At 36.9% G+C, this 27,248-nt stretch overlaps 3 protein-coding genes across 3 annotated transcripts; 2 read left to right on the top strand and 1 right to left on the bottom strand.

Annotated features, from left to right (window-relative positions):
- Positions 1-623: 623 nt before the first annotated feature.
- Positions 624-8,548, bottom strand: LOC133533297 (derlin-2-like). Its single transcript, XM_061872263.1, has 5 exons — positions 8,139-8,548; positions 7,809-8,042; positions 3,524-3,646; positions 1,834-1,997; positions 624-942 (listed from the first exon to the last, which is right to left on the bottom strand). Exons 1-5 carry the CDS (start codon positions 8,229-8,231, stop codon positions 771-773), a joined length of 786 nt encoding a protein of 261 aa, XP_061728247.1. The 5' UTR covers positions 8,232-8,548; the 3' UTR covers positions 624-770.
- A 1,876-nt stretch (positions 8,549-10,424) lies between these two features.
- Positions 10,425-12,141, top strand: LOC133533296 (trafficking protein particle complex subunit 13-like). Its single transcript, XM_061872262.1, has one exon. The coding sequence runs from the start codon at positions 10,534-10,536 to the stop codon at positions 11,740-11,742; it is 1,209 nt and encodes a 402-aa protein (XP_061728246.1). The 5' UTR covers positions 10,425-10,533; the 3' UTR covers positions 11,743-12,141.
- A 6,739-nt stretch (positions 12,142-18,880) lies between these two features.
- Positions 18,881-27,162, top strand: LOC133533293 (cytoplasmic phosphatidylinositol transfer protein 1-like). The gene is made up of 9 exons (XM_061872258.1): positions 18,881-19,048; positions 19,396-19,544; positions 19,857-19,945; positions 20,298-20,305; positions 20,433-20,504; positions 21,521-21,650; positions 21,870-21,994; positions 22,793-22,918; positions 24,138-27,162. The coding sequence occupies exons 1-9, from the start codon at positions 18,998-19,000 to the stop codon at positions 24,273-24,275; spliced, it is 888 nt and encodes a 295-aa protein (XP_061728242.1). The 5' UTR covers positions 18,881-18,997; the 3' UTR covers positions 24,276-27,162.
- Positions 27,163-27,248: the final 86 nt, after the last annotated feature.

The raw sequence follows: 27,248 nt of genomic DNA, 5'->3' as shown, positions 1-27,248 counted from the left end.
CGAGAAGATTTCCTCGCGCGTATGCTCGCTCTGTGTGGACCCGCCTATTTGCTAATCTAACTTTGCTTTGGTTTCAATTCATATAACTATTCATCTTTATTTAAAACTCACTCAAGACGGGTACTGTAGAAGGAAAGTGGCATGAAGAAGCCAGGTTTTGAAAGAGCTAAACTTTTATTTGTTTAAGTTAGCACAATAATTTCCCGTTACCTAGAAACAGTTATCTCATACAAATTGCGAAACTAGCGAAATTATGCAAATGGCTTTTTCAAAACCTGGCTCCTTTCTGCCACTTTCCCTCCTATGATCGATGTGGCATTTAAGAGTATGCGCCTACTGTGAGTCTTTTACTGGGCACGATATTTTGCCATGCACATTTCTTTTTCAGTTGTCTTTTTTGTGATATAGGAGGCAAACGAGCAGACGGATCACCTGATGGTAAGCGATTACCGCTGCCCATGGACACCCGCAACACCAGCGGGGTTGTAAGTGCGTTGCCGGCCTTTAAGATGGGAGTACACTTTTCTATTACGATACCCGCGTCCTATGGCGTCTTAAAAAAGTATATTGATCATACATATGTAGTGAGAAAATCTTAAAGTATCTGATAAAAAATATATATATATAAATAAAGCCAAGTTTATATCCATCACTCTTACATAATAAGGTTATTAGACTGACAGGTTCCCTGTGGGAAATGTTTTATCACTAGATCTTTATGTATCGCTTAATATAATATGACTGTCTATAACACTGTACAGTTTGAGATCTTATCTGGCGTCGCCTTCTGCATTAGGGTTTTGATTGGCATTAGCGTTAGCATTGGGGTTGCCATCGTCTTCAGGGTTCCGCCGCCAGTTGAAGCCGCCTGGCCGGATGTTGTCGAGCTCTGGGAGGGGCTCGTAGTCTGGATCTTCAGAGGCTGGGTCGAAGAGTTTCTTCCTGGAAGTAAAATAATAGTTCACTAAATTGTAGTGTATTAATATTAATCTAAAATCATTATATTTTGAATTTTTCATTTCAGCTAAAAGTGTATGTGTGTCTTGTTTTTCTGTAACCTAATGGATAGTTACCATAGAAACCAGTGTAACCGAAACAAAGCCTCCTTGTCTCTTTTTTCAAACTTTAGTTAGAAAGATATACCATTATTAGCTCGAAATAGCATGGTAAAGGTACCACCTTTTAACTGTACTTAGGGATTGCAAACCGGATTGATTTCCAATCCGGCCGGATCCGGCCGGATTTTGGAGATGATCCGGCCGGATCCGGCCGGACCGGATCCGGATTGGTATAGGGATATTAAAGTTAATTAAATGACATGTTTTTCTAGTTTTTTGCGTAATACGTATTCCTAAATCTATAATGTGAAGTTAAGGGCAAATTATAGAGAATGAAATACGACACGGCGATCTCGTGCAAAAATAACAGAGTATAGGATTAAAATCATCACGGAAAGGGACTCTCTAAGAAAAGTTACATGGATCAAATAAAGAATTGGCTAGACGTAGAGTAGAATGGTTTTCACAGATCAAAAATACATTTTTATAAAATTTATCTGATTCATAACATTGATATATTTTCACCTATACAATACATACCAGAAGATGAAGGAAATTGTGAAGAAAAAAGATTCTCTCTTAAATTTGAATAGAAAAGAATCTATATTCTATCATATATGTATATATAATCGGAGTAAACTAAAGACTATCAATATTATCATATATTTATTCACACATATTGATGAGCTCAACTCAACCACCGCCGCCGACTTAAATCTGTTCATTTCTTGAGTTTTAATTACAAAATCAGTTTGCAGTCTCTGGCAATACTTACAAGAATTTTGGCGTTTTAAGTATTTTCTGTCCACCTCTCTTCCTGGGTAGTACATCTTCCAAGAAGAAGTAGATGTGGCCAATGGCCATGCCGACCAGATCTACCGATATCGCGTTCCCTAGCAGTACGGAGAAGCCGAGTAGAACCCACGGTAGATACGGGGCCTGGAAATAAATGACATAATGAATGAAAAAAAAATGAATAATAAGCATCGTGTGCTCTCCCAGGAGTCGTGGCCAACATCAAGGATCTGCTAGGCTTCTTGGTAGAGTTGGGTTAGCAAGAGTAGTGCCGACAACCCACCACGCAAAATAGGCGCGATATTATGACGTCGAGTTGCGGAAACCAAGCCCGCGAATACCTATAACCTATATCGTGGGTTGTATCTGTATCATCCTTTTAAATTCTATTTGTTTCACAAACAACCATTGCAGTAAAAAAAGAGAATGTTTTACATTTACTAACATATGCATTTTCATATATTATTTACCATTACCATGTGTCTTGGTCTTGTTCGGTAAATTTACATGTGTGAAATAAATGACATTAAATGAAATAGAAATAACTATTTTTTTTTCAAGTCTGTGTTAGTTAATTAGTGATACATTTTTTTTATAACATGTTGTTGGTAATGGCCCTTTATAAACCTGTACACTCCTGTTTTGAAGAATGCCATATTGTAGTTTTACAAGGGGAAAATCAATATGGTAATACTACCATAAATATCACATTTATGGTCATGTTTCTGGTGATGGTGGAGACGTTACTCAGATGGACGTTTTTTGATACCGGATTGTGAAACATTAGCGCTTGACTAACCCAACCTATACTTCGTTTTATTTAGCATTCATAAAAGACTATAAAAGCTTGACATGTCTCTTTATTGATGAACATTTTTTTAAAATAAGTCACAGCAAATACGTAACAATTATACAGTATATAATTATGTTCATTTACATTCTTTTTGTTTCATAGGTAATAATTACTATAGGTAGGTAATAAATACTTTTTTAAGTATTGTCTGATCTGATCTGATGACTGATCAAGATAATGTCTTTTTTTTTAATGTTAAAATAACGAGGTATAGTTAAAGTTTGGATAAATTAAGTGCTATCTACTTTACCTATCAATTTGGCAATCATAATACTTTGCACTACTTTACAAATCGTATTATTCTTTTACATTGTAATATACAGATCTAGTGATAGTATTTTCATGGAAACATATGAACATGTTATGCTATTTTAGTCAGTCTCGTCTCAGTACACAAAGTACTGAGGTTGACTGGAGTAGAATGACAAATAGAGTCAGACCAAGCTAAGTTGGCAGTGATTCTGATAGCCCAGACAGTGCAAGTGTTATTTTAAATGTCAAATGTCTATGAAATGATGATATCAAAGTCGCTGCCGACTAACTCTATGAATGTTTCCGAGAAAATATGATGGCAAAGAATTGTTCACTACATCTGTAGCACTATGTAACAACTGTATTTCAACCAAAATTTTATTTGACACAACTCTACTTTCAAAATTTATTATTAATTATTTCTTTGGAATTCAAGATTGTATTTAAAAAGTTAAGGGGTTAAAAATAATAGATGAAGGAGAATGCTCTGTCAGTAAATATACTGGCTATATTAACTAATCTGTGGTAAGAAGTAATAATTATAACATAAGCTGCAAACACTTACCTGGAAGTTCATCAGGCCAAAAAAGTTCATCCGAACAAATACATTCCGTCGCGACCACACATACACAATCATAATGGTGAATGCTTGTCCTAAAAATAATAGGTTAACGAAAAAGGCACACAACTGTAGAAAGAGTTAAAGTTACATACAAAATTAAAATGATTATGGAATATATGGTAATTTCTCAATACTAAACTATTATACTCTCTCTTTTTCACGCCGCCAGACAACGGTCCGCACAGTGTCACTTTCGCTTTTGCTGGACCCGCAACGGATGTATATACGTTCGGAAAGCAGAAGGAAAGCCTGCGGTCCTTATTCGGTCACTTGATGAAATCGATGTGCAAATCGGATTACCTGATGCGAATGCGGGTCCAGCAGGCGCGGAGGTCACAGTGGAATATTCAAATTCGGAGGCATCCACAAACGTCACATAAATTGCCTTTAATTACTACAGTATTTGATTTGCATGTTTACTTAATCTCATATCCATATCCGGATAATTGTACACAACGATAATTTATTCGACACAAATCACCCCTCCGTCTCACACTGCACACACAACTCCACATCCACATACTCCGTCACTAATTTGAGCCCGACATTCTCAAATTCCTGCTATAGTCTGTCCACTCGTAAAATTATGAAACATAATAATAATAAACGCTAACATTGTAAATGATATAGAGCAGACTATAGCAATTGAATGTCGGGTTCATACCAGTTTGGAAACCTGCAAGGAATCTGTACATGATTCTCACAATTTCAAAATGCTTGCCTTCAATATCCGCAGTATCCAACAAAATTTTAACTCTTTCCTCGTAGGACTGCAGCGACTTGACCTAAACATAGATGTAATAATTTTAACAGAATGCTGGTTAGGAACGGGAGCGCAACCCGGACAGATTCCCGGCTACTGCATGCACTCCACTAAAAACAACCTTAATCGCGCCGGCGGAGTTGTAGCTTACGTTCGGGAAAATTGGGATGCAACTGTTACAGAACCCTTTTTTGAGGAGGGAGAATGCCCGCTCGCCCTCATTTACACAAACAACTAAATTCCTTTTTCATCTCGGTAACGCACTTAGTACAGTCGACAATAATTCGTCTATTATTGTCACCGGTGACATTAACATAAATATCTTAAATACTCTCGATCACCAAACTAATGACTACCTCTGTTTCATGGCTGAATCGGGTATGCGGCCAGCAATTACTAAACCTACAAGGCTTGACGCCTGCTTGGACCACGTATTTGTTAATACAAAATCGAACGACGTAATTGGCTTAGTTTGTCATACAAGCATAACAGATCACTACATTGTAATTTTTAGTATGGCGACTAACAGATATAATAATAAATAAATAAATAATCGATATATGGTAAGAACGGACTTTCGTGCCGTTAACACAGAGCTTCAAGATGTGGACTGGGCCCCAGTAACAAAACATAGTATCCCTGATTTGGCAGCGACTGAACTCCACAAGGTATTAAACACAGTAATAGGGAAGCACACTTCTAAAGTACGTATAAGTAGGAGAAGATTAATTCTAAAACCCTGGATTACTCCTGGCCTCATTAGATGCCAAAAGCATCGCGGCCGATTGCACTTAGAATCAAAAAAACATCCTGATGACCCTGTGCGAAAGTTAATTTACAAAAGGTACAGAAACTTTTTAACAAACCTACAACACAATTTAAAAAATGGTACGACAAATCACAACTTGATAAAAACAAAAATAATCCGAAAGGCCTCTGGAAAGCTATTAAAAACATCGCTGATTACCCAAAAACTCAGTCAAAGGCTCTGGAATTAACTAAAATAAAATCAACGCCGAGCGAATCTTTGGATCACTGCAACGAGTTCTTTGCAAATACAGGTAGGAACTTAGCCAATAATTTACTCCTGCGCATGAATAATACAGAGCTAACACTTTTGTCCAACTTGCACCTAACTCCGTCGGTGTCACACTCCTTCTTTTTGCAACCTACGGATGAGCGAGAAGTATGTAAACTCATGGAACGATTGCACAATGATAGCGCGCCTGGCTATGACAACTTCAACCCTGCATTGTTAAAAGTAATCAAACCTAATATACTCAAACCATTAACTTATATTTTTAATCTAAGTCTCATGACCGGAATATTCCCGGACGTATGGAAAAGGGCGGTGGTCATTCCTTTGCACAAAAATGGCCCTAAAAACCACCCCGAAAACTATCGGCCAATCTCGCTCTTACGGATCTTTTCAAAGCTGTTGGAAAAAATTGTCAACCGTCGCTTAATCAACTACCTAGAGCGTTTTTCTCTGCTTTCGAACTTCCAATTTGGCTTTCGATGTGGTAAATCGACAGAGGATGCTGTAGATCTCCTAACCAGGAAAGTGACTGAAGCTCTAGACAAAGGCCAGAAGTGTGTGGGCGTATTCCTTGACCTCGCCAAAGCGTTCGACACCGTATCTTTATCCATACTCTTGAGCAAGCTGGAGCACTACGGCATTCGGGGGCTACCGCTTCAATGGTTCCGTAGCTATCTTACAGACAGGTATCAGAGTGTTAGGGTCGGTGACTGTTTAAGTAGAAGCTTACCAACAGTCTTTGGGGTACCTCAAGGTAGCGTACTGGGCCCAACGTTATTTGTTATCTACATGAACGACATCTTCTCTGTAAGCGCCCCTATAGATAATCTAATTTGTTACGCAGATGACACAGCCGCCATATTTTGCGGCAACTCATGGGTTGATACCATGCGTAAAGCTGAAACAGGTATGAATGCCCTAAAAGTCTGGTTAGACAATAATTTACTATCTCTTAACGTCAAAAAATCCAAATACATTTGCTTCCACAAAACTAAGGCCTCTGAACCGAATTACGAAACGCCGCTGCGTATTAGCTGCTCCCACAACTCGGTCTCTAACAACCTAAGTGAATCGATTAGCCGTGCAGAGTGTATACGTTATCTAGGTGTAGACATCGATCAACACTTCTCTTTTAAAGAGCATGCAGCATCTCTATCTCAACGAGTCAGAAAGCTTGCGTATGTGATGCGGCTAATTCGTAACTGTGCCGACGATCGGGTTCTAAGACTAGTATACGTCACATTGTGTTAATCTATTTTGGGGTATTGTATATCGGTATGGGGCGGGGCAGGTACTTCGATGATGCTCAATATAGAAAGGGCACAAAGATCCGTCTTAAAAACATTGTACAAAAAGCCCTTTCAATTTCCAACAGATCATCTCCTCATACAATCCAGCTCTCTCTCGGTTCGGCAATTGTTTATCTATAGGGTAGGTACGATAATGCATCGAAACACGATAAACTCGTCCGGCTTCGCAACTCTCATCAGCAAAAGGACTTTTCGCGTTCCACGGAACAGAACGGAAAAATCCTAAAGCACGTCGCTTCCCTCAATTCCTCCACCCATCCATATGTGTACAATCACATAGCTAAACTATTCAACGTGCAAAACATGACACTCAAGGAATTTCAAATTGTTGTCCGAAGGTGGTTAGCCTCTCTCTCTTACAGGGAAACTGAAGAGGTATTGAAACCTTTGCAGTAAAATACACTCAGGCACACACCCACCCACCTACACACACACACTCACACACACACACACACACACACGCACATACACACACGCACAAACAGTAGTATTATTCATCATTATTAATATTAAGTAATGTTCTGCATCCACTCATTCTCCTTTTTATAGTCTTTACCTGCATGTAACTTATTTTAATTATTTTAGTTGATCACCTCATAGTTTGTAATTTTTTAATTTCTCATGTATTATATAGCACCAAGTAGTTGTTAATTCGTTTTGCTGTTACTGTCTCACCAAAGTCCTCACGACACAGGCTTGACCTAGTGTGAGGGCTACTGTTAATCTAACCGCAATGTATATAAAATTTATAATTACCTATGTTTGTCAACCCTGCCTCTACCTTGTTAATAAAGAGATTTTGTATTTGTATTTACCAAAGGAAAATTACTGAAATTTTTACTTGTATTTATTTTTAATAGTGTTGCAAATTTTAATATTTCTGAAGGACATTGGTAACTAACATTAAATAAGACGTACTTAGTGTGCAATAAAAAAAAGAAAGATTATGTTGGTAAGAGAGCAGTTGTTTTCCTAATATAAATTAGAAATAATGAAAGATATATACACAGACTACAAACTTTCCTAGCGTTCCAGTTAGAACCATTATAACCTGAGGATTCTTAACCTCACCCCACATTTCTTACCAAACTATAAAAATAATTGTAAAAAGGATACAATCATCAGCACTCCTCCAAACATGAACATAACAATAAAATCAGCTGTTCTTCCTCTAAATGATCCTTCTTCCAGCATCCTACAATATCTATATGTAAATATCATATTGAAGAAGAAATTAAAATTTAAGTTTCCAAAAAAGAGGAATGTGGTCACCAGCCGCCATAGCTGGTACTTTCTGAGGATCAGTATAGGGTTGAAATATAGTTGAAATGGAGATACTAGGTCCAGTTGCTGAAAACAAAATTAAATATTCTAAGTAGTTCATGACATAGAAGGTTCATAATTTCAAAATGTGCATTATGGACTAAAGCTTGAGGAAATACTTACGACTGCTAGACTTGTGACAACGCAAGCTGTTGTATAGGCTCTAGTGACCGGGGGTATAAGCATATACTCTTGAAGAAAAGTTTGGTACGCCATTATTGCACACAGAACTTAATATATAACCGAAACAAGCTAACTAGAAAAAACTACAAAACGAAATTAGCTGATAGATAAGTCACGGGCTCAACATGATTGGGCCACATCAGAATTGTACAAAATGTTACACGATTACTTATAGGCGCACAATTTAATGTTCACTACGAGTAGATATAACTCTCATTTTAACAATTGTTTTTCTGTTTATATTTCTATATTTGCCGTGATAGTATTCTCCTTTTATTTAGCAAAATAATATCAAAGCTATAAAAGCAAAAGGGAAAACATTCAAGCTATATTGATGCATTCAAAAGCTTTTATCTAACGTCAAAAGGTAATGACATGACAATGCAGAACACATTCATCTGAATGCATCGTAACTGTTTGAGGCATAGTTTAAATCGCGCATTGTGTTATTCAAATTAAAATAATATTTACATGAAAATAGGCTTCTAAATTGTCAGTAAGTCTTCAATGTCTTCATGTTGACCATGGAGATATAAAATGGAGCACACTCTAACTTTTTTTGTTATAGTAAATTGAACCTTATCACCGAGGCAGAAAGGTGTTCTTACCAGACTAGAGAAAACGGTCCACTTGAAATAGCAAAAGTGGGGCGCGGTGTCTCACTCGCACATGTTGCCAATGTTAAAAACATACCATTGTGGAAGTATTTATATCAATATACTACTAAAACTAAATGCTTTCTTATACTATTTTAGTGCTATATACAGAGTGCGGTTCTCAAATCTTTTAAGTAATTTGTAAATAATTATGATGTCAATATTATTAACTAATTAAACCAAGCATGTACACGCCAAAAAAAACATAATTTTAATATCGTAGACATTGTAGGAACTTTAAATATTAATTGGTATCCCCAACTTGATGACATATTTTCGAGATATATCCAAAATACGTGAATGATGGAGCTTAACCTTTTTATTGCGATATTTAAAATTGGGTAAAAAGTGTTGTGTGACAGGTTGTAAGTGAAAGTTTTGCTGATTGTGGTATATATTTTCACACGTGAACCACAATCATTCAATTTTACGATAAAAATACAAGACAATAATTGTCAAACTCATTAGGGTGACCATGATGTCGGCACGATGTGAATCAGTTTTACACAATTCTTATTAAGTACTTAAGTAAGTTTATCTAATTAGGTATCTCTATATTTCGGCATGATTAAATTGGTGGAATGATAGCTATTACAGAATAATTAATTATCAAAATTGAAATCCGATATAGGCGATATAGGTTGGTCACACATTTCCGTCAGTAAAAAAAAAGCGGCAAATTTGAAAACTAGTTGCAATCATAGAATTACGATGAGTAGATGACGCCTAAAGAATTAAAGATAGTTAAAGTGAGCAAAACGTAAGCCATCACGCATATGAACATACCATGAGTGCGACAGAGGCAGACTATAGGTACAAATGAAAAATCGTGACCGTTTTTGAGTTCGACAGTGGCGGCTAATGGCCGCCATTTATTCATTTTCAAACACATGTCCGCCATCGTAACACCTTAAGTATTTTAATTAGAAAATATTAATCTCATCCACATGAAATTCAGGGCTATACCCGCGAAAATCGAAGTTCATCAATTGCGGGCGTTTTTCTCTGTCACTTTTATTACATCTTAGTGAGAGTATAGAGAAAGATCTCCACAATTTGCGAATTTAGGTTTTTGCGGTAGGCCCCCAGTTATTAGTATGTGTAAGTGAGAACGAATATCGACAGAATATCGACGGCGAACCACCTTCCTCACGATCGATCATGGTGGCGGTCCGATACGCCTATCAGCTATCAGTAACAGCTTTTAGGACGACTAAATTAAGTAAGATTCTGTGAAGCATTTTACAGAAGAGAATAAACTATATCCATCCCTTTTTAGGGGCCATAATACTAGCACAGCAAAAAGACAGTAAGATTCTCTCTGACTATGCACAAATGGGAAAAGATCTTGGCTAAACTATATATTCCACGATATCCTAATATCCCAGATACATATAACTCATGGTCAGCCTAATTAGAAAGAGATGCAACGGCCCACCTTGACTTCTCATATGGACACAATTTTTGGGCAATGTACCCTATCTGGTTAATCTTACAAGTCCGTGATGTTGACTTACTGACAATACTTGACAACCCACAGAAGGTACATAATTTTGTGATATATGAAATGAAATTCGTAGATATCGTAGTAATTAAATTACAATAGTACTAACTTGTTGTCTATATATCAGGTTGAAAATCTGAAGATCACAGATTCGAACACAATATTTTTACACAAAATGGATCCTAAAGATACTAGTGAACATTTGGTAGCCTTAAAAGTGATGAGGCTCACAAAACCAGCTCTGATAAGTCCGGAAATCGTAACGTGTGATTCCAAAGATTTGCCAGGTAACATATTCAACAATTTCCTCAAGGATGATGCTACTGCAGTAACTCAAATGGAGACACTGGCAGCTGGTCAATTCCTATTGTTACCGCAGAGTTTCGGTAACATTTATTTAGGTGAAACATTTTCATGTTATGTTTGTGTTCATAATGAAACCAATCAACCTGTTCAAAGTGTCTCAATTAAGGCAGATCTTCAGACAAACTCTCAAAGGATACCTCTCACAACCCAACAAAGTCAGACCCCCTCAATGCTTGATGTAGACGACACACTTAGTGACGTTATACACCATGAAGTCAAGGATTTGGGCACACACATCCTAGTTTGTGAAGTAACCTACATGTCAAATTACAACACCCTAGCCTCATTTAGAAAGTTCTTCAAGTTTGAAGTAATGAAACCACTTGATGTCAAGACCAAGTTTTACAATGCTGAATCAGATGATGTTTACCTAGAAGCTCAAGTTCAGAACATCACATCTGGGCCCATCACTCTTGATCAAGTCTCACTGGAGAGCTCACAGCAATTCACCGTAAAATCCTTGAATGAGGATGAAAATGGAGATTCTGTATTTGGTGATGTTACGTTATTACAACCTCAAGAAAGTTGTCAATACTTGTATTGCCTGACCCCGAAGGAAAACATTGCTAATGAAATAAAGCTTTTGGCTTTAGCAAAGAACATTGGCAAACTAGACATTGTATGGAGATCAAACATGGGAGAGAAAGGAAGATTGCAAACTAGTCAACTTCAAAGAGTTACTCCTGATTATGGGGACATAAGGTTAACTTACGAAAGCTTGCCAAGCAAAGTTGCAGTTGATGAGCCTTTTGATTTTAAATGTAAGATAGTCAATGCCAGTGATAGGACATTAGAGCTGATTCTGAAGTTGCGGTCCAGTACTGACTCAAGTCTGCTGTGGTGTGGTATTTCTAACCGGAAACTGGGCCCACTGGAACCAGGCAAGGCAGTGCTGGTGGACCTCACTGTGCTGCCCATGAATACCGGCCTGCACAACATCACTGGAGTAGCTTTAGTAGATTTATTCTTGAAAAGAACATATAATTATGATGATTTGGCAACTGTATTTGTATTTTAAATTGTTTGTAAATATTTCCAATGATGCTATGTTTATATACAGCTTTTAAGTGACTCATTTTGTGCTATGAATATTATAATATTGGGTTAATTATTTTAATTAATCTAAATCCAATAGTCCAGTATTAAGGGCAATGATATTTAGATTAGAGAAACTTTTTTTATTCTATGTAGATTAATCATCCAAACAAACATCCTTTTTGAATGAAGTTAGAATTGGCTAGAATCAAAGGGCCCCTTTGACAGTGGGTAAAATTTGCATATTTTGCTTAAATTGTTATGATTTAATTCATTTCACATCAGCATTACATCTTGTAGAAATAACTTTAAGGGAAATGCATAATACAATTGAATTATTATTGATTAACAATTTAACAGAAATAAATTATATGATCTTAAACTAAGTTTTATTTGGCAGTTATTAATACCTAGTTTCCTGTGTAATGTAACAAAGACTGAACTAAATTTGCTCTTTTCGCATTTTCCTCGGCAGATCTGGGCGGCTACCGGGAAAATCGAAATTCGTCAATTGCGGGCATTTTTCTCTGTCACTCTAATGACGTCTTACTAAGAGTAAAAGAGAAAGATCCCCGCAATTTGCGAATTTTGGTTTTCGCGGTAGGCCCCCTGTTTCTGTGAGGCCTCTTGAAATTTCCACCAAAAACTCGAACTGATGGCCTACCGCTGACACCGAAGTTCGCAAATTGCGTGTATCGTTCTCTAATTACTCCATAATTGGAGTAAAAGAGAAAGACGCCCGCAATTTGCGAACATCGGTGTTCGCGGTAGGCCCTCTGATGGCAATACGTTAATTATTTTGTCAGAGATAGAATAATAAGACGAAATGTAGCTAAATTAGTTAAGTAGGTATTGTATTCTTTGGGCGTAACCGCGAGTCATTCCGTGCGTTTGTAAATCGTTTTGCCTCCCCGCCTCGTTAGGCGTCCTCTTCGGTTCACTAGACCGGTATATTCCCATTTGTCCCCGCCAGGCACAGATGGTAATAGGCGCTTCATATAAATAATTCGCATCCTGCCTCTTGTATGTTGTATGGTGGTGTGCACGTGGGGCGTAGACAAATGGAAATACATAATACACCGCCGGACGGTCCGGTAATATGTTTATACTGGGTGTTTTTTTTAGAGGTATAGAACTTTAAGTTGGCAACACTTTTTTAACTGGCGGCCATTTTGTCAACTGTCAAGTGATTTAAATTTAGTTTGGTTTGGCATTTCAACATGAATAAACGGACGCCTGAACAACGCTTCCAAATTGTTCAAATTTATTTCGAAAATCATGGATCTGTCCGAAAGACGTATCGCTTACTTCGTCCATTTTACGGTCAACATAATCGTCCATCAGAGCAATTAATTCGATTAACCGTGGGGCGTTTTCGCACTACGTTTACTCTAAATGATAATACGCATCCACAGAGATGTCGTACAGTGCGTACAGAAGAAGCCATTGAGGCTGTAGATCGTAGCGTAGAGGAAGACCCGAAACAGTCTATCCGCCATCGTGCACAGGAATTGGATATGTGTCCATCCACTTTATGGAAGATTTTGCGGAAAGATCTTGGTTTGCGTGCTTACAAAATCCAACTCGTGCAAGAATTGAAGCCACAAGATCACCTAGCAAGGCGCAGATTCGGTGAATGGGCCCCAAAACAAGTTTGCCGTTGATCCCGATTTTCATAAGCGAATTTTGTTTAGCGATGAAGCTCACTTTTGGTTGAATGGATACGTCAACAAACAAAACTGCCGTATTTGGAGTGATGATAATCCTCAAGCGTATGTTGAGACACCATTACATCCAGATAAACTGACTATTTGGTGTGCTTTATGGGCTGGTGGAATAATTGGTCCGTACTTCTTTAAAAACGATGCTGGCCAGAACGTTACAGTTAATGGTGACCGCTATAGGGCCATGATTACTGACTTTTTCGTTCAACAATTGAACAATCATGATGTGCAGGAGCTGTGGTTTCAACAAGACGGGGCAACATGCCACACAGCTCGTGCCACAATTAATTTATTGAAGGAAACGTTTGGTGATCGCATAGTTTCACGTTTCGGACCCGTGAATTGGCCTCCAAGATCGTGCGATTTAACGCCGCTTGACTATTTTCTGTGGGGATATGTGAAATCGCTAGTCTACGCCGATAAGCCCGAAACCATTGACCACTTGGAGGACAACATTCGCCGCGTTCTTGCCGATATACGGCCACAAATGTTGGAAAAAGTAATCGAAAATTGGACCTCCAGATTAGACTACGTTCGAGCCTGCCGTGGCGGTCATATGCCAGAAGTCATATTATGCATTTCCATTTCTTTTTACAGTCTCCACCATTTCTGTTCAACTCCTTTCCGATCTCCTTCCACACATTGTCCTTAATTAAATTACTTTTATAATTTACATGGGACGCATTATACAATATATCATTAGATATAACCATTTTTATGTTTACATAATAATATTCTTTACTACAAATGACTGTCTTATTTAAATAACACAATTTAGCAATAACGATAATAAAATGTGAATAAAAGTACAATAGAAACTTAAACTAATTAAAAACTAAAAATCTATATCTAAAGAGGGCCCCTGGGGCATAGTGCCAAAGATACTGGCAGCATTTCCTCGCTGAATCGCAACGCTTATTCGTTGAGCGAGGAAGCTGCCAGCTCTTTTGTCCCCTGTAACGTCAACCAGCCGTTTGGCCAAATCATTAAAAATGCTCTGAGCTCCCGGGCCCCACGGACCGAGGGTCTCGACACCGAAAGGAGCAAAGTTATAATTGGCGTCGAGACCCCTGTATTTCCTCCTTTTGAGGGTCTCGGCAGCCTCGGCAGCCGCACCCGCTTTCTTTGTAGTACCGTGAAGGTGAGACGGTGCCAGTGTGTCCACGCAGGTCGCGTCCCACACCAACACTCGTCCCATCCTCCACGGTATCAGTGACATACCATCAGGTCTCTTGCCATCGTCCCGGGCTATACCGGCCGGCTCAAGTATCGCAGGCACGTTGACGGTGACAAGAGACCTGCGGATAATGTCGTTGAGCGCGGCGTGACGTGACAATCGCCCCGCGCTTCGCTGGCAAGACAGACCATGACGCCCCCGCTCGTCCACGTCACTCCCACAGTGGCATTTATGCGGTGCACAGATTGATACCCCCAGGCGCAGCCCAACTGCAACACGGAGGGTGTTTCCATCTAGATGAGTGCCAGTATTGGGAGAGGGATATGCGTTGAGCCAGTGGCCAGCCTCCCTACAACCAACTGCTATCAAACGAGCTCGTTCAGCTCCTTCACTGTTATCTAGACATGTGGTATATGTTATTTTCGATAAAGCATCGTCCCAGCTCCTCTGTGATTTTAGATTGTATGGAGGGTCATGTCCCGGGCAGGCAGACAGCCAGGCATTTCTAGCATCGTCCAGGTCTGAGATCTCAAAGTTTGTGGGTAAAGCCCTTAGGATTTTTCCTATGAGATCAGCAGAGCTGTGAACAGATGATAGAAATGCCGGCAGTGATACGCTAGAAATTCTGCGTAACCCCAATCCGCCATACCGAACGGGTAGAGACGCTTGTACCCATGATTGATCGGAGAGCTTTAAATTAAGAATGCGCTCTATGTTAATCTTGACTAAGGAGTCTACAGGCAGCAACAAATTTGGTTGTTTCCAAAATGGGCTGCAGCGAAGCATATACGTTAACTTTGGAACAAAAAGGCAAAACTTAAGAATAACGAGGGCCGAATGGGGGCTGATTTCTAAAAGACGATCGGCGTAATTTTGAAATTTGGAAACGGTGTTACTGATAAAAGTAGAAAAATAACACTCAAAAATTTGAGTCCCCAGAAGGCTAAGGGAGTCTCTCGTAACAGTGGTTACGTTAGGCGTTATAGTATTAAATTTCCTAGTTACGTCCGAGTGATTTAGTGTAGAATTGTGAATGAATAGTTCACATTTATTACAGTTCAGATCTAGGCCTATGGACTCGAACTTAGACTTAAGGATGGAAAGATCTGATAGAACTGTTTCCAAGTTGCCTCCTAAAGTGCCATCGTCCAAGTACCAGACGTTGAAATCAGAAGATAAATTTTGAATGATAGGGTTGATTGCTAAACAAAAGATAGCCGGCCCTAAGGGATCACCCTGCTGGCATCCAACTTCTGATGAGATTTCATGACTGCGGTACATTAATTTTGAAGGATCAGCATAACAATGAAGAAGGTAATTATAAAGCTCTGGAATGTTATTCCTGATTTCAGCCAGCAGGGTGTCTCTATTCACAGAGTTAAATGCATTTTTGATGTCAATCTTTAATACAACTTGGCATTGATCGTTGCTGAGGAATGTGCGAAGCGCATGAACAGCAGCCTCGCAACCACCTCGCCAAGTCATATTTAAATTATAATGCCAGAATATTGTCTATCGAATAAAGTTTATTTCATGACAATTTAAAAAAAATATCTTTGTTTTATTCCATTTCAAAGTTCTATACCTCTAAAAAAAAACACCCATTACTTTTAGCTATTTCATTGCAATGAACTGGCAACATTTCTTGAATTTTACGCACTTCATAGCGGAAATGGGCATGTTTCGGTTATCCAGTCCGGTATAGTCCCAGATTCATGGAGATCCCAGATAGTTATTCCTATTTTAAAACCCAATAAACCAGCATCAGATGTTTCTTCCTATCGCCCTATTGCCCTTTCCTCAGTATTTGCAAAAGTAGCTGAACACTTAATTAAAAACAGGCTAGAATTTTTTGTTGAAAAGAACCATTTATTATCTCATAGTCAGTTTGGATTCCGAAAAGGTAGATCTACTTATGATAGTTTGTCAATATTAATTGCAGATATACGACTGGCATTTTCTAAAAATGAGTCAGTAGTAGCTGCTTTTCTGGATATAAGTGCTGCTTATGATAATGTATTAGTTTCAGTGTTACAGGAAAAGCTTTTCAAGTTAGGCATTCCACAAATGTTAAGTCATTTTGTAATAAACCTTTTATCTGAACGGTCCATCAGTCTTATAAATGACAACAATAGAATTTCTCGTTTAGTGTGGAGAGGTCTACCACAAGGGTCTGTATTAAGTCCATTATTATACAATATCTATACATCTGATTTAGAGTCATCTCTAAATGGTACTGTTAGGGTCTTACAGTATGCCGATGATTTATTACTTTATTCATCAAATCTTTCTCCTGAACAGGCTAGTAGATCAGTCACTTGTTCCTTATGTTTCTTGAGGTCATGGTTAGATTCTAATGGTTTAGAACTTTCTGTTCCTAAAAGTGTTGTAGTTTTATTTACTAGAAAACTATTTCCTCCTCCAATCAATGTGCAATTTGATAACTACTCCATTTCAGTAAAAGATAAAACTAAATTCCTTGGTGTCATTTTAGATAGTAAATTAACAGGCCTCCCACATTGTGAGTACATAGTTTCTAAATGTGAAAAAAATATTAATATCCTTAGGTGTGTTTCTGGAGTTTGGTGGGGTTCCCATCCTTTTTGTATGAAACTAATGTACAATGCCTTAATAAGAAGCATTTTAGATTATGGGACATTTTTGTTAGAGCCTGGATATGTCGTTGGCTTCCAAAAACTAGATCATATTCAATCTAAAGCCTTGAGAATAATTTGTGGTGCCATGAAATCAAGCCCTATCAATGCTATGCAAGTTGAGTGTTGTGAGCCTCCGCTCCATTTACGACGCCAATATCTTTGTGATAGATTTATTTTCCGTTGCTCCCAATTCTCTAATCACCAACTCTGGATTATCTTGTCTAACCTTCTACTTCAAATAAGTACATCCAACTATTGGAAACACAAGAGCCCTCCTTGCTTAATCAAAAGTTTTCAAAAACTTAAATCTATTTCAGCTCCCACTGTTAGCTCTTCATCACTTCCCATTTTTCAGCATGAATATGAGTCTCTTATACTAGTTCCACCAGTTCTCCTGGATATAGGTATATCAAAGAATGATATAGATCAAAATCAACAATTTCTGAGTTTTATTGATACTGATTATCAGGGTGCTAACCATATGTATACAGATGCTTCTAAGATGTCCATCAATGGTTGTGTCGGTATTGGTGTGCTTCACATTCAATCTAATATTTACCAAAAGATAAAATTGCCTCCAGAATCCTCTGTGTATAGTGGTGAGTGCTTTGGAATCCTTAAAGCATTAGAGTTTATCATCATAATGCATCTTAAAAAAACAGTCATTTTTTCAGACTCTTTAAGTTCTCTTCAATCAATATCTAAATTTCCTTTCAAATCTAAATCTAATAACCCAATTATTTATCAAATCCGTAGTCTACTGCAAAAATGTCATCTTAAAGGTTACTCGGTTTCCATTGCCTGGATCCCTGGACACAGAGGGATTAAAGGTAATGAAAGGGTGGATGACTTAGCTCGTGATGCCATTAGTTCTGGAGACATGTTTCCATTTAAGAATGTTGCTGAAGACCTGTTGGCACTGCCTAAAATATACCTAAGAAAGGAATGGACAAAATTATGGGCATCTGGTGCGGGTGCCGCTGCGTTACATTATCGGAGCATACAAAGATCAATTCCTGCCAAACCTTGGTTTGCTAAAATCTCTTTGCCAAAGCCTGCAACCAGTATGTTAATTCGAATGAGATTGGGTCACGTATGTACACCGGAACACCTGAAACTACAAAATCGCGTGGCCAGTTCCGCATGTATTTGTGGAGCTGATCCCGCTGATCTTAATCATATATTCTTTTCAGGTAATTGTAACCTGTATGACCGTTCTATATTATTAAGACAGCTGTCAGATTTAAAAGTTCCGTTTCCCACATCTATTAGAACACTCCTGTATATTAATAATTCTTCTCCATATATATTTAAATCATTGTATTCATTCCTCTCACGTCATAATATAAAATTATAATATATTACCATTCCCTGATCCTTATCCAAATTCCGACATATCCGTTATAATGTAATCCTTTAATTCCGTTTCCCCGTTTTACTCGTTTGGCTGAATGCGCCAGGAGCGCGATGCCATAAAAAAAAAAAAAAAAAAAAAAAAAAAAAATGGGCATGTCAATGTCAAATTCTTCTGTTGATTCTGACATTACTGACAGTAGCCTTGTCAAGTTCACTGGCTACATTTTTCAGTAGATTCTTCAGCGTTATCTAGTTATCCATTCATGTTTCTTGAAAGAGAATTTTCTTAATACATAATAAAATATTTTTTTAAACCTTTTCAATATGGTTCTCACAAAAGAATACAGAATATCCATGCCTATGACGGTCGAAGAGGTAGGTTTTATTGTAAATCGTATCATTTCTTTGTAAAATACTAAGTTAATTTAATTAATAAGATTCATTTGGTTGTAACTGAAATTAATATAAACGCCATTCAATTATGCAAGCATAAAGTCCAATCTACATAGTATAATCCCCTTGGCGTGTCAGTTCAAAATATTTCGGTAATCTTTTCATAAAACGTTACTCTGCTCCATGCAGCGCAAATCAAATTAAAAATACTCTTGTACTCACAATTTTTTTTCTTATTCCATTAAATTAGCATTCCATTCAATTATAGCCTGTTAGTTTAATGTGATGTTTCTTATATTAATATTACGATATTTCCATGAACTTTGCAGTATCGTATTGGTCAGCTGTACATGATAGCGCGGCACAGTTTTGAACAGTCCAGCAATGGGGAGGGTGTGGAAGTGGTGGCAAATGAACAAGTGAATGACGAGGTCAATGGCCCGGGCCAGTATACTGAAAAGAGGATCCACTTATCAAGGTAAACATATCCTTATAGAAAGATTACAAAATCATGATGTTCAGCTAATAACTGACTAATTGTTTAAGAGTACCATAGTGTTTTAATTCTTTAAATGCCAAGATCTAGCTGTAAAACTAGAAATATTATTGAAAAGTCAAAGAAATATTATCAAATTTACTCAGTCAGTTTATTCTGCTACAAATTCATTAAATATATTTGTTCCACCCATGGCTTCGGTTTGACTATCTAAAATGTAAAGTTATCTATATATTATAATTTTGATTTAACAAATACATCTTACTTAAATGAAAAAAAACCTCCTTTTTTCAGCCATCTGCCCTACTGGATACAGTCAATGACTCCAAAAATATTTTACATCACAGAAAAGGCTTGGAACTACTACCCCTTCACCATAACTGGTATTGTATTTAGTTTATATGACTGTAATTTTGGTCCTATTAGAATCAACTTCAAATATACAGACTAAGTTTGCGTGAAAATAACATATTCACTCATTTAATCAATCATTTATTGCACCATGGTAAACACAAGAGTTGTTGCAGCATTTATATAAGTACCACAATGTATAGCCAAGCTTCTTAATCAAAAACATACACAGGAGTTTAGATTAAGGTTACTTGAATATTTATAACAAATTTTACTTATTTATAACAAATTTTACTTATTTATAACAAATTTTACTAGGCAAAGTTGTTGTTATGAAAGTACAATTTTATTAATATACCTATTTATTTTCATGGTCCTGCACAGAATACACAGTAAGTATCTGAAATATTTGTGATTAATTTTATATACCATTTCTACTATTTCTGAAACAGCAATAAAATTCAGGATAACAGAAAGTATATGTGTAAGTCACTTTATACAAAAACCTTTATTTTTCAGTGCTCTTTTATCCCAAAATTCTCCATATCAATACAAACAAGATATGAAGATAACAATGGAACAACAGAAAATGTAAGTAAACCACTTTTCACTGTTCACAATTAAAAATTATCTGATAGAAACTAAAAGAGAGAGTATGGGCAATGTGAATGTCATCTCGCCTTGTGTGGTAGGGCACAGCACAGCAGATGTCATTCCAGATCTAGAGCAGAGCCCAACTGGGGAAGTACCTCCACCTTACAGAAAACCGCAGCCAAATAACACTTGACCCTACTCATAGTGTTGTGTTCCTGCCGGTGAGTAAGGTTGCCAGAGCTCAACGAGGGGGGTGGGGTTAGGGTCGGCAACGCGCATGTAACTCCTCTGGAGTTGCAGGTGTACATAGGCTACGGAGACTGCTTACCATCAGGCAGGCCGTATGCTTGTTTGCCACCGACGTAGTATATAAAAAAAAAAACTGTTGCAAGATTAAATAAGTCAATAAACCTAACCTAAGCTAAATTAAAAATAGTGAAACAAAAGTCACAGATCTACCTATGTGTTTCAAAATGTCTTTGTCAAAGCTGTTCATAACTGTGTAGTACCTATAAGATTATTACTATTTTCAGTGCAAAGTTCTTGTGGTTTCTTTGCAGCTCTACAGTACTTGAGTTATTGACCCTAGTCATATTAAACCTCGACGTCCAAATAAAATTTTCTTTTTTTTATGTTTAACTTGTTTTTATCGTAAATATGAAAGAATTTCGTTGGTTTGAGACAGCAATGAAACAAAAGAAATGTTACTGTACTGTATTTGTTCTGCATTAGGTTCTAATTAGATTAAACCGGAATGTAAACATTGAGCCTTAAAAGGTAATTTATAATATATAAGTTAATTGCCCAAGCCATAGCCTAATTCAGAATAGATAATGTGTATTAGAGGGAACCTTTTTAATCCTTTGTGGACCATCTGTCACATTGTATTAAGGATCACAAATGACTAGTAAACTATGTTATGATGGTATATAATATATATTCTGTAGATATATATATATATATATATATATATATGAGCTATATATTAAATAACTCATATTTTCCTGTTGCAGTGTCTTGGTTTGACTGACGAGGAACTAGGCAGTCGGGAAGTAGATTTCCTGGACATTGCTTATGATGAGATCAAGCCACATCATTATAAAGAGGCAGAGGACCCCAAGTTCTTCAAATCTGAGAAGACAGGTAGGTTTACGAGGGCAAATATCACAAAAGTATTTAGCTTTAAGAGTATAATGTTATCACCAACGGCTTCCCTGTTATTTATAATTTTTGATACATGGGACAGTGAATCATGTTGAGATTAAGAGGTGTTTTGCAATTCTGAAATGATGTGATACAATTAGAAATCACCCTAGTTGAAAATGAAGAGCCCCAATCTTTAACATTTTGTATATTTGATAGGGCGCGGGCCATTGGTGGAGGGCTGGCGGGACACTCAGCAGCCCATCATGTGCTGCTATAAGGTCGTGCACGTCAAGTTCGAGGTGTGGGGCCTGCAGACGCGGGTCGAGGAATATGTGCATGGTGTAAGTTAATTGTATCCTTGACAAGGTCTGAGGCCATTTACTAATCCGATATTCCAAGCTTTTTAACATGCAATGTTCATATTTAACTTTAAGTAGGTAGTCTTCTTTTGTAAACCTTATTACGACTAATTACTTGTTTATGATGATGTATTAAAAATTGTGTCATTTACGGAATCCTTGGGGCGCGAGTCTAACTCACACTTCAAAACAAAACATGCTAGACGTAACATGTGTAACCTATGACTCATCCATTAACTATTAATGCGAGTATGTTATCAATATACTATAGGTACATATGGAATTCCGGAAATGCCTTATCAATGTCGTGATGTCATTCCAGAAAAAAACCTTAACAAATACTGAAATATCTAATGAGATAAAACACGAGTTTAATTGAAAAGGATTTTGAAATTTGAATTATTTCTTATGTAAAGGAGCCCACTGATTACCAGTTCGCCGGACGATATCGGCCTGTCGGTTATTCGCGATTGTCACATTTTGCGAATAACTGACAAGCTGATATCATTCGACGAACTGGTAATCAGTTAGCCCCTTTATAGGACTCCAGTAAAAACGATTTTTAATGTTCAATGCCTAATTGGATGAAAATGGATTTGAAAGGTTTTAACAACATCGAAGCGAGCTGAAGCTAGTAGGATATAAAATTAATCGTGAAAATGCTTTACCAAGGTCGTGCTAAAAATAATATCTATAAATATGTATTTAAAATTGTTGATCAAATTCTCGACCGTGTATTATATGTTTTTTTTACTAATTCCTTTTCCTTCCTTGTCACAGGCGATACGTGAGATTCTCTTGTTGGGACACCGACAAGCGTTTGCGTGGATGGACGATTGGTACAACATGACTATTGATGACGTTCGAGCTTATGAGAAAGAAATGCAAGCTAAAACTAATAGTAAGGTAAGTTATCCATTGCTTTGTTACTGATAAATTACCTTTATTTAGTGTGCATTTAATTTTCTACTTTAACACAAACAAAATTAAGTCGAAATTCAGACCTGGTGCTCAATAGTTTAATTCACGAAAGATGAAATATACTTTACTTTGCACTATAGTAAAAGTCACTACATAAATCGTATGTATGATACGTTTATATTGAAGGGATTGTGGCATTTCAACCAACTGAGATTTAAAATTAATTAATATTGCGCAACAGGCAGGTTGATAATTAACAGTTCTTGAGCTACCTAAAAGCTTTTAACTCGTTTAAACTAGTGGCACTGTGAGCTGTAGAGACCGCGTCCCACCATGGCTCCGCCATTTTGAAAAAAAATCATAAACATAATCGATAAAAAAAATCTTTATAATTATCAACATACTCACCAAATTTCGCGAAAATCGCTAGAAAATTGCGACCTGTAAACGAGAATATCCGGACATATGGCAGATTTTTTGCCCAAACTGAAGCGGAGACCTTTGCTTTCGCTCGGTCAACTAATGATGTCATAGACAACAATTGGGATTGACGACTTATTCAAAGCACAGCGTTCGGTTTGTAAACGCTATGTTATACAGGCTGTTTATTTAGTCACCTGCAATAATTTACGGGTGAATATAGATTTCAGGGCTGGTCCCATAGTAAAAGTAGCTCAGTATGACCTAAACATTAAAGGGTTAAAGTAATTGCTTTACGTTCAGATACATATTATATAGGTCATACTGAGCAACTTTTACTATGGGACCAACCCCGAAATCGCGAAATATATATTTAGCCCGTAAATTGTTGCAGGTGACTAAATAAATACCCTGTATAGTGGTCATCAATCCAGAACTTGGCAGCTACTTGTAATAATTCATGTTTGAATTAGCAATGTCGCTAGGTCGGGCGATCATTACTTAGTAGATACTCGTGTTTTAGTGACGATATACAGTCAAGATGGCGATTAGGGTTAGGGTCAAAAGTTACAAAGTTTTTATAACACGAATGTCGCCTCTCATGTGGTTCAAGCGAAGACTCAAAGTAGTAGTAGTAGTAAAACACTTTATTGTACAAAAAGAAACATAAAACAGGAAAGAACACACATCATTTGTACAAAGGCGAAGTAAGCGGTACAATGTTTCGACATTTTCATTCATTGAAACATATCCAAATCAAATGAATTTACGGTGTTCATTTTAGCTGAAAGCTGAAGAAGCGACACCTGCGACGCCGTCAGACCCCAAGAAGTCGCCATCTTCCAAACCTCAAACGCCGAAGACCCCGCAGAGCGCGAGCTCCACGCCGACAGAACCCCGGTCTTGGTTTACTTGGTCTTAAGTATTTGTAGGTAAGTAAACTCAGAGACAGATTTTAAGAGCAAACACGCTATTCTCATAAAAAAAACAGAAATTTCCGTTGTTATTGTTAATCTTTATTATGCTACTGATTCGTTCCATTTCATCAAAAATGAACGTTAAATGAGAGAACGAGATGAGGTTATAAGAATCACTAACGATAACATTTATTAATCTGTTTAAGCGTTTATAAGGCAGAAGGAATATATTTCCCGCGTGATTTTGAAATTTGTTTCAAAGGGTAGGGTTCAATTTTGTATAATTTCTGACATCCACAAGGCATAAAGGGTTAAGAGTGGCGTATCTGTGTTTAATATAGTTTAATATGTTAGTAAATTTCAGAATGTCACTTCACACAATAAGCTGATCTCATTAAGGTAATGCCTTCTTGCTGACAAGAGCTTTATATCGCAAAGTAGTCTTAGATTGATCACCTATTTACATGATGTCAAACGTCGGCCGCTTATTGTAGGGAGTGAAATTCATATAGGTACTATTAATCTGTGGTCAGGATATGTATGTGAATTTGTGAAATATGGCGATGATAACCTTCCGATGTTGCGTGAACCGTAGAGTGATTGAAGACCATACAAACTATTAGTGCAATTGTTTTAGTTTACAATTTGTAGCATTGAGAACTCAATGCAAACACAAAATGTGACGTTCCACGGCTTACTTCGCGTAGCACCGCATTTAATTGGAGCGCCGTTAAAAAATTGCTTAAGCGCCGACTGCCATAAGGTACCTTTAACCGTGGATCGTGACAAATAGTTAAGAATCAAAATAATAGTTCCTATGCTTAATATACGGTGTTTTTTCAATTATATTACCCAAAAACAGCGAACAGCCAAAATTTAAGGAACATAAGCCATTTTGTCGTGATTTCGGTGTTGGTCCTATACTTAAAGTTAGCCATTATGCCTTGTGTAGTCACTTCGCAGATTTTGGCTAAGTATTGGAAAACACCTGTATATTGAAGTAATATACCTACTTACCTAACATGTACTGTAGTATAAATAGTTCACATCACATACTTCGTTCATTTTGAGGTAGATGATTTTATAGACATTTTATTGTAGTTGAATTATACCTTCTAGGTTTAGGCGAACCGTTATGGACTCTTGAGCTTGCTTGGCCGTTGATTGTATGTTTCTTGATATCAATTTTATATTCGGTGTTAACCATACGATAAATAAATAAACGGGTCATACTCTCCGTTCTAGAATACGAATAATGGTGTTCGCAAGAGAAATAACGTGATTGATTCCTATAAATATTGAAGCGACATTTAGTAACCTCGGGAAGGAAAAAAAATCGAATTGCGAACACTGGCTCCATATTAGGCAAAGGATTAATAAAGTTTCAAGAGTGGAGGACACGCAATACATGTGTAATGTTTATGGGAACTATAAGATAAAGATAAAGTGTCCAGTTTTGTAGAACGTACCGTAAAAGTGTTGTGGATGCGCCTGCGAAAGGCTCGCTTACTGCTTGCGTGAATTATTTAGTATGTACTATGTGCCACGAACGTATACAGTTCGCAATCGGCTCGCGCAGCATTCGTCAGTTCTGGACGCACCTTTATAAAATTGCATTCCGTAATAATTGTCACCATTATATAGTCAATAATTATTTAAAAAGCGTGTGTAGCGGAAATGTTATAAAAATATGTTAATTAACTTTATACACATGTATGTTATTGGTGTTACTTATGTTAAGTGTTACTAAATTTACTTCCATTCTCTATGGCCTTCTAACATTATTATTGATATTAAATAAGTGGTTGTGCGCTATTTGTAGTCTCAAATGACCAATACACAGTGCAGTGTTTACTATAACTGATGTTATTTATAATTATCTCTGAATTGAATACCAAAGTGTTTAACGTGTAGTCATATAAGTTTAAAGGGTAATATAGGGCAAATGTAACTTAAAACATTTTATTACTATAAATAAATTTTATTGGATACTATATTACTAGTATAAGACTTATGATAACATGTATTGTTATCGGAACATATATACAAATTATATGTAATATATAACAACTACTGTCAACTGAGTAACGTCAGTTGATAGTGATATATACCAGTAAATACAAAGCTAAATTCAAAAGTTGCGTGATCACAACTATTAACTACATCACTTCAATAACCAAATTCATGATACGAGTTTACACTCGTCGAAAAAAGTTCATCATCAAAGTTAGAATACCTATATAAAAATGTTACAGGGACATTTGGTTCAATAGTAAATACTATGTTTGCACTGCGTAGACGGTAATTGATGTAGAATAGATACGGGTTTTTACGTATAATATAACATTGTTGTGTCGTGTTACTAATGGCCTGATTGATTCTAAAGCTAGGCCTTCTTAGGGTAATTATCAATAACTGACGCTTTCTCGAAGTTTCCTAAGTTTATCAGTATAGCTTCATTAGCTATTCTGTTTTTTTTATTGCTGAGAATAGTACGAAAAATAACTAGGTATGGTATCTTACAAAGAAGTTCGCAAATTTGGTCTGAAATTACGGCGTACAAAACTGAAGTAAAAATAAGGTACCTAAGTAATAGCTAAATGTTATCTGAAAAGGCCGATGATTGATGTATATTTAGAGTAAAAAACTGATGTTAACACGATTCTCTATCTTAACACAAATAACAAACTCTTTTTAATATCAAGATGTCTAGATATACCTACCAAAGTTTGTATTAAAAACTTTATGACGATTATGTTAAGGTAGAGAATCAAACGAACATCTGGAATTTGCCTTCCAAATTTATTCTATGTTACTTTATGTACCTATTGTATGTATTTTGGCTTAATGTTATCAAATGGTATAAAATGCGAATAAATGTACAATTCTGTATGTAAACTTGCGTTTTTTTTAAAAATAATAATGCCCATTTTTTTTACACATTGTGTGGTCAAATTTCAAGTTGGTAAGTTTCTATT

The sequence above is a fragment of the Cydia pomonella genome, unplaced genomic scaffold, assembly GCF_033807575.1.
Source record: "Cydia pomonella isolate Wapato2018A unplaced genomic scaffold, ilCydPomo1 PGA_scaffold_148, whole genome shotgun sequence".
NCBI lineage: Eukaryota > Metazoa > Arthropoda > Insecta > Lepidoptera > Tortricidae > Cydia > Cydia pomonella.
This window is presented reverse-complemented; position numbering and strand designations above follow the sequence as displayed.

Coding starts and splice junctions, on each gene's coding strand:
- LOC133533296 (XM_061872262.1), top strand. CDS start 10,534: ATGGATCCTAAAGATACTAGTGAACATTTGGTAGCCTTAAAAGTGATG.
- LOC133533297 (XM_061872263.1), bottom strand. CDS start 8,231: ATGGCGTACCAAACTTTTCTTCAAGAGTATATGCTTATACCCCCGGTC. Junction 8,043..8,138: donor TTGTCACAAGTCTAGCAGTC/GTAAGTATTTCC, acceptor TTTTGTTTTCAG/CAACTGGACCTAGTATCTCC. Junction 3,647..7,808: donor TTGGAGGAGTGCTGATGATT/GTATCCTTTTTA, acceptor CTCTTTCTACAG/TTGTGTGCCTTTTTCGTTAA.
- LOC133533293 (XM_061872258.1), top strand. CDS start 18,998: ATGGTTCTCACAAAAGAATACAGAATATCCATGCCTATGACGGTCGAA. Junction 21,651..21,869: donor CTTCAAATCTGAGAAGACAG/GTAGGTTTACGA, acceptor TATATTTGATAG/GGCGCGGGCCATTGGTGGAG. Junction 22,919..24,137: donor AAGCTAAAACTAATAGTAAG/GTAAGTTATCCA, acceptor TGTTCATTTTAG/CTGAAAGCTGAAGAAGCGAC.